At 43.0% G+C, this 12,023-nt stretch overlaps 1 protein-coding gene across 1 annotated transcript in view; it reads right to left on the minus strand.

The window, feature by feature from the left end:
• MED26 (mediator complex subunit 26) overlaps nt 1-10,282 on the minus strand; it is a 116,439-nt gene extending 106,157 nt beyond the window's left edge. Inside the window, exon 1 of the mRNA XM_086946932.1 lies at nt 9,937-10,282. Coding sequence (XP_086803058.1) covers nt 9,937-10,008 — 72 coding nt within the window. The 5' untranslated portion in view covers nt 10,009-10,282. The remainder of the gene's footprint in view (nt 1-9,936) is intronic.
• Nucleotides 10,283-12,023: the final 1,741 nt, after the last annotated feature.

Genomic DNA, 12,023 nt, shown 5'->3' on the forward strand with positions numbered 1-12,023 from the left:
TTATAATACATGGTCAGACAACTGCACCTCATCCCATTTAAATGCAATTTCATTTTTCTCCTACCAAAAGATTGGCTGTATATATGAAGAATCAACAACCGCAAATTGAGTGATTTTTTTGTGGTAAGTGCAAGCAATTATCCTACCATAAATGTCTCATAAGCCATACACTGCAAACTATAGTGAAAATAGTTAGGGAAAAGACCGAAAAGGTGAATTCTCTGTTAATAGCAGTTGTAATTCCATTTTTTGTCCTGCCTTTTATATTCATTGCTGGATCTTGCAAAAGGGATTGTATAGTCAAAACATGGGTGACATCACACTACAGTGTTATCTGATTTAAAAAAACAGTGATTTAACTAGCTTAGCTGTACAATATCTAAACTCCTCCTCCATAATTGCCCATAAAGGTGGCAATAACATTTACATCACTAGAATGTCGCTGGCAAACTCCCCTCAAACAGGTGGATACCCACCTCTTCTGTCCTTAGCAACACAAGAGGGAAGGATTTAGCAGGATATGCTCTTTCCACCCAGATGGGAAATTGCTGCAGGATAAAGCAGAACATAATTCGACTTTCAAACATCTCATCCTTGTCACAAACTGAAGAGCCACTTCATGTATGAATCCAAACTAGTCAAGTCAAATATCTTTATTCGATTGTTTGCATTTAACAATCATAAAAGTACAGTTCAAAATATGTAGATTAAAAATATAAATATACGATTAGATAAAAAGATATAACTATCAGTAGCATAATTAATTAACCTTCCATACTTTTTCTAAACTTAAGTGCTAATTTTAAAAAGCTACATACAAACATGGTACAGCCACAGTTTAGCATTTGAAGGTAATAAAGTGCTGGTCTGATTTGTGCAAAATTCAGCTGTTTAAGAAGAGGTTTTAAAAACAATTTACGGGGTACTGTATAATAAGAGCAAATGAATAGAAAGTGGGCCAGGTCTTGCGGAGACTTACTGTCGCAGCCGCAAGCTGGCAGCACTTGACCTCTGTGGGCCCCACTTGGTACAGCTAGCAGTAGGTAAAACAAATCAAAACGAAACCTTGACAACAAGAAGCGTTCATAACCACACATGGGCCAAAATAAATAGAGTTCCATTTGTAGACAGGTTTTGGTCAAAACATGCTTCCTCAAACTGTCTTTCTTAAGCTCTGTCTCCTCCCTAGCCAAGTACCTAGATGACAAAGGTGTTCTTCACATAGGTTACATCTAGTTTAGTTATGGACTCCGGGGCTAGGAAGAGATCCAGCCGTCCCATTTCAAGAAGACATTTTTTAACATTTTATCCAAGGGATCTCATACCTCCCTTCCCACGATAGTGCTTCATGTAAGATGTTTAGGGTGAGGGGTATATCTGCATTCAGCCAGCAATTTAGCCAGCACAGCAAGGGATTAGCAGCTATTCTGTCGCTTAAATAGGGCATACCTAATTCTTCATGAACGGAGAAATTTGCCGTTCCCCTTGGCACCCTTAATACTGGTTATAGGAAGTTATTTTCGATAACCTCAAGATCGCCTAGGGGAACAAAACCCCATATTTCACTCCCGTAACACGCAACGGCAGTGCTTTTAGCTTGGTATAGTTTCAACAGAGCAGCCACCGGGCTATTTCCCATTTTTCTTTCGAAATCTATTATCGCTGCATTTGCCCGCACTACCTCACCCTTCTTTTTTCGTACCGCAGGTGCCCACGTTAGTTGGTGGTCAAAAAGAACACCAAGGTACGAAAAGGTCTTTGTTGTCGGTATTTTTTAACCATTTAATGAAAAGGAGTATAACTTTCTAGAGCCTAATCCTGTCTTCATAACAAATGATTTCAAATTATTGATACTTAGGCCCCGGGAGTTCATAAATACAAAAAAAGTGTCTAACAAGCTTTGGAGGCCAATTGCGGTTCTAGAAATTAGGACAGCATCGTCCGCGTATAGCAGGACGGGCACGCCCTTCCTTCCTATATATGAGTAGTCTGTGCCTGTTTTTAAAAGATGCTGATCTAATTCATTAATATAAAGATTAAAAAGAAACTGGGCTAAAATGCACCCCTGCCTAACCCCCCGATTTATCCTAATATCCCTAGTTACTTTCATGTCTTGGGTGTAGCGGACATTTGCTCTTGTATCCGAATGAAGGTCGGTCAGAAAATTGATCAGGTTTTGCTCGACCCCCATTTTTGACAGGACATCCCAAACTATAAAATGACACAAATAAATGTATGTTAAAATCATGGGCAATAGGCTTCAGTAATGTGCGCATCAAGTTCCAATAAACTGTGTGCCAAATATCAATTCAAGGTCATCATTACAATGGTAACTTTCCAGGTACTAACTCGTCCTAGAACAACAAGGCCCTTAGCTTATTGCCAAGAACGGGTTTGTTTTCATGGAGCATGTTACGGATACACGCAATCTTAACTCATTTGCAGTTGTCTTAAGTTAAGACAAACCATTGTGATTAATCAGGAACCTGCACTGATCTTTGAAACTGGGAGATCTACACTAATATTATACAGAAACTGTTTGGCATCCACAATGAAAACTGTTCTAAAGATGGCATAGGCAATAAAATATGATACATCTGCATCCATCCCATATGTATCACTTTTTCGCCGAAAGTTCTATGGCACTGCATGAGCAAGATGGTTCTACATGGAGCACTCACTGCCAATACCCAGCAAACGTGCAGGTCATGGTCATTCAAAAGCTTCCGCAGCAACAGTCATATACAGAACTGTAATTCTGCTATTCCATAACCTCTGTGATGTCCGTAAAATTCAACAGTCGACAGATACACAACTTCTGCACAATTCAGATTGAACAAAAAAAATATCCTAGCTCAAACTGATAAAAAGTAAATAATGCAAGAAATTATACGTCAACATAGAAAACCACATCACTTGTGTATAACTTTCAAGCATAAATTGAGCCATCCAAATGTGTCGCATAATGGCCAGAGCTGCTGACTTGGGATCAGGGGAACCAGGCTTGAGTCCTGGTGTTGGCTTAGCACCTACATTTGTTACGGGGCAAATCAGTTAATACCCAGGGAATCTATCAAAATGAATCAGACTTTGTGCCAAAGTAATATGGTGCTCATTTTAAGTGCTCAAATGGCTATGGACCTTATTTGCACTTCAAAAAATGCACTACTGAACCTCATTGTCACACAAAAATAGACATGATGCCAAGTTTCTAAAATCACTGCCATAAACACCAAGATTTTTAGGAGGTTTGTGATTTTATTGAACCGATGGCATATGCCAGCACTACACATTGAAAAGTTTGCCAGACCCAGACTGATTGAAGTTCACCACCTCCCATTTTTGGGGGCATATCAATATATTGGCCAGTCAAATATGTAAGGATGTGGTCATGGCTGTAATGTTTACAAATGATTGCCACTCCATTAAAAAAAAAAAATTCCCGCCGCATGTTCAAGTAAGCTAGGTGGGTCACAAAAGATGGTTATAAAAATTGGGATGTGGTTCTAAAAAGGTTTGAGAAGCACTGTTGTCGTTTGTTCAGTGTAAATTGCCTACAAAGACATGTTATGTTATGTTATGTTACGTATCTCATATAGCGCATGGCTACCCCAGCAACGAGGCGTCCCAGCGCTTGCAGACAGGTCCAATCACATAACAGCCGGAGGAATGCGGCAGGATATCGATACACCGCGGAACCCTAAATCGAAGAAAACAGCCAAGTTTTTACTTGTTTTCGAAATTGTAGGTGGTTTGTGATGGAACGTACACCTAGAGGAATAGAGTTCCAGAGTTTTGGGGCCCGAAACCTAAAGGAGCGGCCACCAGCTCTACACCTCCGAATCTTGATGGTACAGGCAAGGAAGAGGTCCGCAGACCGGAGTGCACGCTGTGGAACATAGAAGGAACAGATTCCTTGCAAGATTTTAGGACCTAGACAATGTAACATTCTATGCATAACACACAGGGTCTTAAATTGAATGCGTTGTTTTACGGGCAGCCAATGGAGCCTGCGCAAAACCTGAGAGGTATGGCAGCATCTTGGTAAGCCGAACAGGGTCCGAGCTGCCGCATTCTGAGCTTTCTGTAGTCTATTGATGACTGTCAGATTGGACCCAAGCATTAATACATTGCAATAGTCCAGATGGGATAGGACCATAGCCTGGACAATTGTCTGACGGGTGGAAGATTCAAAGAAGCCAAGAATAGGTTTCAGAGAGCGCAGGCGGCCATAGCAAGTACCAGCTATCCTCTTCGCATGGGAATCCAGGGTGAGAGCATCATCTAAGATCACACCTAGATTCTTAACTTCCTTCTTGGGCATAGGCGGTGAACCCAATGTAGGGGGCCACCACCGCTCGTCCCACTTTTGAGTGTCCGGGCCAACCAGGAGGACTTCAGTCTTAGATGAATTTAACTGAAGACAGTTCTCCGTAAGCCAGCTGGAAATGGCCACGATATCCTCTTGGAATTTGGCTTGATCACCAACGATGTTATTAGAAAAGGTGAAGATCAGCTGTGTATCGTCCGCATAGGATATTAGTTCGATGTTACGTTCCCTGGCCAATGTGGCCAGGGGGCGGACATACACATTAAACAGCGTGGGGCTGAGGGCAGAGCCCTGAGGAACACCACAGCCCAATGGAAAACTGCCGGATGAGTATGGGGGGGCATGAACCTGGAAGGAACGGTCAGATAGAAAAGACACGAAACAGTCCAGAGCATCCTCTCTGACACCTATCTCCCATAGCCTCTTGACTAGGATCCCATGGGAGACGGTGTCGAACGCCGCACTCAAATCTAGCAGCACCACAGCTGAGGTGTCACCCCTGTCTTGTGCCACCCTTAGATGTTCTGTGACGGCCAGTAAGGCTGACTCCGTGCTATGTTTGGCACGGAATCCGTTCTGAGACTCCTCCAAGATCCCATTAGTCTCCAGAAAATCCGTCAGAGTAGAATTGACGTGTGCCTCCATTACTTTGGCCAAGTAAGGAAGCAGCGAGATAGGCCGGAAACTTTCTGGCTTAGAGGGGTCCAGGGTGGGTTTTTTTTAACAAGGGGACCACTTTGGCATGTTTCCACGATTTCGGGATGGTAGCTGATTGCAGAGATTTATTAATCAGTTTATGTCCTTCTGCCAAGATAGATTCCGTAAACAGTCTAAACATCTCGGGTTTGACAGGATCTTCCGGGGACCCCGACTTGATTCTTGAAGTTAGGGGTTCCATATCTGTCTGAGAGATGAGTGGGAGCGTTAGGAGAGAATAGGGAAGGCTCAATGAGTCCGTAGTAGGTGGTCTGTAGGTCATAGATGGTTCTCCAGAGTTAAATGTATTATAAATCCCATCACAACTAAAACCATTCGCAAACTTTCAAACTGCTGCCTGAAGAATTTACTTAAGGTCAGGTTAACTGTGCTATAACAAACGGAACAGAACCTTCAAAGGATTTCCATACGCACACATTCATACCATTGGGTAGTACAGATAAATAACTCAAGGGCTTTCATCTGGATTTAAGTGCTTTCAAAGCCTATACTAGTCCATTTCTGCAGGACCAGGTAGGTACACAAGTGCAGTGTCTGAGATTATGCGGTATATCATATTTTATATACATTATATTAACGCACAAGGAAACCCTGTGAAGATAGTTTTATTCTTGTTCAGTTTACAATATTGTTTATTTGCCTAGGATAATTAGGACATGAAAAACCGACTGACAGTTTAAGTGTCAGTGAATTCCTGGGGAAGACATTCTAACTGTGAAACATATTGGATTTCACATGAACATAGGACTATTTTACCTAAACCGAAAAATATGGGGATGAGAATGTTATAAGTTTACAAAACACTGATGTGAAGATCTGTTGACTTGGATATATATCCTATTGATCTTCAATCTTGATGGGATGTTATGCCACTTTGTGCTCAGTTGTGTTAGAGCTGGAACAATGTATGTTATTCGGCCTGCTTTAATATTGCATATAGCAACAATCTTTGAAATATACTTTTTGATATAAAAATGTTTTCTGCAAATGTCCTCCTTTGGGTAGAATCATTAGTATGTGTATTAAAGTGCCAAATCTCCACGATCAATATATAATTTGTTCTTAGATATTCACATTTAAATCTGAAACCAAGTTACATCCCCTTCATCAGCCTCCATCACTACACGAGAAAAGATTGCATCATTTTAGCAAAAAAATAAATAAAGTTATAGATGCCCTCAGTGAGCAATGTCTGCTCCAAGGCTTTCCTCTATAATAGTTGTCTGCAATCGAATCACAATGATCAAACAGTACTATCAAAGCCAGCTCCTACCAAGGAAGGATGATGTACAGCCAGCCACTCAATCACACTAGATTGTGTGGATTCTAGGAACCGCTTCAGAGACCAGTATAACAGCAATCATTGACTGAATCGCATGGAGCAACTCAGCTCTCCAATGAAGAGAACATGCTACTTTAATAACAAATGTTAGGTTGGCTGCTTATAAAGCAAATCATGCAGCACAGAGGTTGCCTCCAAGTGCTTGAGGGGGTGGGAATGAACAGTAAGTCTCGAAAATTGAATGACTATCCAAAATGCTCCACCCTTCCTGACCAACAGAGCCAGACTAATCGTTTGAAAAACTTTATTCGATTCTTGTGAATCATAAAAGTACATAGTTACAATTATAAAACTGTACTTAATGTTAACCCATCTCATTTTACACCTACTAAATATGTCCAAAACAACAACATTTCATCACAGGGTTTTCCATAATCTACCATTTTCTTAGTATCAATCCAAGGGTGTAATAGTAAATAAAAATTGCATAGGGCCCTATTTCCCAGACTAATCATTGTTCACAGTACTGTAAAGGCATGTGTTAAGAGCTACATAAAAATACAGTTTGCATATGGATTGATCAGCTTCTGTGAGTCAGTTACCCAAAAGGCATATTTAAGAGATAATAAAACGAGATACCACAACTGGTATAAATTAAAAACATTGATTCAAACCATGTTTTAAACGTATTAATCCCGCTACTCATGAGGCCACAATTGAATTACCTAAGTGAACACAGGCTACTCATTCAGCCAACACTATATGAACAGGACATTTGAACACCTTTTAGAATTGGTAGATGCTACTTAACCTATGCCACAACTGCCAGAACTGTAAATTCAAACAGGATATTTCCACATCCCAATGAAAGTGTGTAAACATAATTCAAGTGTAATCTACAATAAATAGCAGTCATACATGTGGGCACTACAGTAGTTTAGCTACAGCAAACATATTTCCTGACCCCTGACCAAGAGCACCGTTACCAGAAAAGTATGCAATGCAGAGCATCAGGAAGACCTACATAACGAATGTTAAGTGTGTGGTAATGAAAGAGTTCTGTTCAAAGTTGGTAGAAAGGTCCAGAGTCTGCTGCCATGACTTCTGTAGCTTCCATCCCTACACTTACTGGAAGAACCCTTGACCTGCCTGGTGATAAAGGACTAGTGGCAGGAATCCTTAGGGGAGCTGTAAGTCATGTATAGGCTGCATTGCACTCAAACAGCTGTAATGCGTGTTACATTAGGATGAATGGGCTACTAATTAGAACAGAGTTGGCAAAATCAAAATGTGAGGAATAGAAGAACCCAGTCCCAAGCACGTTAACACTCATGACCATGTCCAAATGCTTAGATTGTGTATAAAAGGGGATGAGCGTTTGATTAGCAGTTCAAAACCCCTTCACATTGATATCCTGGTAGTTAGATGACCAAGACTAAACATCACCAGCTACCTATGTAACAAAAGGGTCAGGGGATAAAACCTCCCCACCACCAAAGGGGTGATATCACTCCATAATACACGACAGCTGCTCATAAAAGAAAACCTACCAGGCCCAATAGAACACGAGAACTACAACTGCCGACACATTCACAAGCTTCCCCGACCTTATCTGTGACTAAATAACATTGAAGATCATAGAAGCAACTAAAAGCCACCAAGCAGCGCTTTATACAACGTCATAGTAAAATGTATCTTCTCATCGTCTAACATCCCAGGCGCCCTCTCTACAAAGAGTCTGGACTGTGAGAATGATAACAGTCATTAGTGAGGGCTGATACGAATGTCGCCCTCGTCGCTTTTTGCAAACCTCAATTTCTAAAACTCTCATTCCCTCTAAAGTACGATGCAGGAACCAACAAAAATACAAAAGTTACCATTCGGATGCAGTAAACCAGCCATCTAATCCGCGAATCACGCAAAATTGTTTGGGTTTAGGATTGAGTGATGAAAGCACAACTTAGACCAATCAAATTTCCAAAATGTCCTTACATACTGTAGGTCTTCAACATTGTTACAGGCTCAAAGAGGTATTGGACCAAATATCATGCCACTGACTTCCATGGCCTTGGGGAAAGCTTAAATGCATACACTTGTGTTACTGAAAAACGAGTGCGAGGAGTCACAAGGATAATAACCGTTTCCAATGCTTCTACATGATTTGCTGTTCTTGGTTTTGAGAAGACTCGTGGGACGAATTGTGTGAAGTGACTTCTATGCCCTCTTGTGCACTTCTGGATTAAAATGTGGAAAAAATATCAAATCGACACACTCCCTAGAGATTAATTGGACTCCTAATGCCAGACCAAAAAGTGCTGCCCTAGGAAGTAACATCACTTTTTCATCCCAGCAGTGTCATTCTCTGCTATGATTACCCGCAAGACAGTTCATGCCCCAATTGCAGAACCATCAACATCAGGCGCAGAGCTTCCACATCTTAACTCTCAGCCCTGCTGAAGGCGTCCCCTTCGGGCATTAAACCTCATGTCTGATTGATAAGGCTTATATTAGGTTAAGTGTATGTGCAATAGAGGCAGTAGAACGCATCCCTTGTGCCACACATTCTGCCCAGAGCAGCCACTGCATTCAATGTCAGTGCTTCTTCCTAGTATTGCCACGAAACCCCCTTTCATGACCACAATACTACGTCAACATTTTTCCTGGTGTTACCCACCACAGGTGGGGTAGCCTTTGCATTCTCCAGCAAACCAGTCCCCAAAGAAGACCTCTATTACGTAAACCCTATTCAATCTATAACACCCTCCGTGTGTGTATCGTCCAATTATGGCACGGTTAACGCTTTCTCCAAATATCAAAAGAAACTCTGAAAGTCTGGTAGTGACAACTGACCCAGTCCTGCTATATTCTACACATTAAACAAAAACAATATCCCAGACAGCTCTTTGTCAACTCATGTAGTAACCACAGTTTGATCCTTGAACACCTTCCAGCATTACAGCCACCCCAGCTGGGGATGTACTTGCTCTTTATACTCCAAGCTTTACTGGGTGAATTCCTGGGGGTGACTACTAGCTGAGGGCCTGGGTGTCACACACAGTGCTTGCAGTACATATCCAAAAATAAGTATGTGTATATACCCCAAAACACTGAACCCCACAGCCCTCTTCCTCCTCCCACTGTCCACCCCCCCAAATGCATCCCTTCTTCCCCTGCAGTAGCAACCTGCGGCTTCCTGTCAGAGACCCTTGGCTCTAGGTCAGCTTTGGGAGCACACGTACTGTTTACACTAGTTTCCTCCAAGAAGCACTGGGTGTACCCTTAGAACTGCACCCCATCCCTGCTCTTTCTCTCCCAACCACACCTGATGCAGTACTTCATACTCCCACAGCAGCACCCAGTGGCTGTCAGCGACACCCGGTTCTCGGTCTGCCTCAGCAGTGTCAGGGACTGCTTACTCTAGACCCATGCAAGCAGCACTAAAGTGCACCCCGTCCCTGCTATTCCTCCTCCCAGTGTATTCCACCAGACCTTATGTGGTGCTTCATACCCAACAGCTGAACCCTGTTGCTTCCTGTCAGTGACCCCCGGGCCCCAGAGGTCCCTTGTCCTCCTCTCCCCCCTTCCCAGGGTCACCCCAGCAACTCACATTGCTCTGGGCGTCGATGGCCTGCAGCAGCCGGTCCCTGATCTGCTGCGGGGTTGCCGGAGCCGCGGTCATTGCCCGTTGCTGCTGCCTGCGGCCTGCGCGGCGGAGGCCAGGTCTGTCCTGGGGTGGGGGGGTGGTGGCAGAGTATACTTGGCCAGCCGGGCCCGCGGCTCACTGTCCGCCCCGGGCTCGGCGGGGCCGCATGCTGGGGGAGCCGCGCGCTGAGACGCCGCCGCCGCCGCTGCTGGCCGCCCCCGGCGGCCACCTCGCCCGCACCGAACCACCGCCGCTGCCTCTGCTGCTGCCTCAGAGCAGGGGCCAGCGCGGGGGCCGATGGGAAAAATCCGAGCGCGGCACGCTTTGTGACGTCAGGAGGGCGACGTGCGTCCGCCGCGCTCCGCACGCACGGCACGCTCCCGGGTCTCCAGGAGGACCTGTGCCTGTCACGGTGGAAGGCGAAGACGGACTCACGCGCGTAGGTCTGGGTTCATGGACAGAGAGGAAGGACTTCAGCGTTCACGGAGGTAAAAGCCTCATAGGCGAGCAAGAAAACACTGCTTCAGCGACATAAAAGACAGACTTCGACAACAAGCGCTGACTGACAAGGACACCAAAAACAGACTTCAGCCGACATTAGCATATGTCACACTGCAGGGGCCGCCTGAGCTGCAGGTCACGCTGTCCAAGGGTCAGGTTTCACCAAAAAGCTCCCTTCCCCCTACTGGCCGCAGTGTGACCTCCTCAGATCTCGCAACAAGTGATACAGGCAGCTGACCTACCCTCACAGGCTATAAGTCACCAAACTCTCAACAACTTAAAAAAATAAAATCAATTGGGCGATAACAAATTAACCCAGTTTTGTGAAAATAGAGTATATTTTTTTAGATTTTATATTTAATTTTCCAAACTTGTTAAACTAATTTATTATTGATGTTGAAAGTTCAATTTACAAAAATTAAAGTCAGTGCGTGTGCGTGTTATTTAAAACATGTTATTTATTTATTTAATTTATTTTTGACTTGTATCCTGGAGATCCAGATTTTTGCTCTGGTTGCTTGTTTTCCTGTGATCCTTCATCTTGAACAAAAAATAATGATATTTATATATATATAGTTGAAGATGACGGATACCAAGAAAACAGCCAGCCAGGGCAAAAATCTGGGTAAGAGTTACACAGAAATACAATATCCAAGAAAGAAGAGACTCAAACAGATGGATTTACCAAAGAACAAAAATATATTTCTATTACAACATTTCAGGGTTCCAGCTTCCTCAGATAGTAGTACAAGATTGTTTGCTCAGTGGCTGCACAGATGACACAGCTACATTTTCACAAGACACCATGAGTGAAGATTCCATTTAGAATGTTGAATCAATGCAGTCCCGAGAGCTCTTGCGATATGAGCAATCAGGTGGCATTGTCAGTAATGTTCAGTCCATCTGGATACAGTGTTTTTAAACAGTACATGGAGAAGTTTTCTTTGGAGTCCAGTAGTTCTTCCTTTGAGACATGTTCCACAGGGAAAATCTGATAGAAAATGATCCACAAGGTTATAATGATTGGCTACAGGCTGCTCAATTTTCTTATTAATTATTGCCGATTTGTCGTTTCTGAATCGAGTATGGAGGTCATTCACCGTTTGGCCTGCATATTGTTTTTGACAGCTTTGACGTTGGCACTGAATCACATAAATAATGCATATTGAGTAAGATGCTGTCTTATTCCATAGGTCCTTCTCGTAACAGAACTAGTTACTGATGAGGTGTGCAAAAAGTATTCACACATGATGCACCTTTTACAGTCAAAGCAATGAACCCCTGCATTTGTTATTGCTTGAGTTCAGCTCTGATAATAAAAGATCTTAAATTGGGAGCTCTGCGGTAAGCAATGACTGGCGGTTTTGGGAAAAACCTTTTGCAAGTTTTCACAAGCGGACAGTAAGGGAAATCTTTTTTGCATTATATTTCTGTAGTTAGGAGCTGATGGATGATAGTCAACCACAAATTGAGTTTGTCACTTTTGTTTCTGCTGCTGGCATTCCAAATAAGAGCTTCCCTGGGTAACTGCAAAGACTTGTTAATTTGTT

Source organism: Lissotriton vulgaris, chromosome 12 (genome assembly GCF_964263255.1).
Source record: "Lissotriton vulgaris chromosome 12, aLisVul1.2, whole genome shotgun sequence".
NCBI classification, from domain to species: domain Eukaryota; kingdom Metazoa; phylum Chordata; class Amphibia; order Caudata; family Salamandridae; genus Lissotriton; species Lissotriton vulgaris.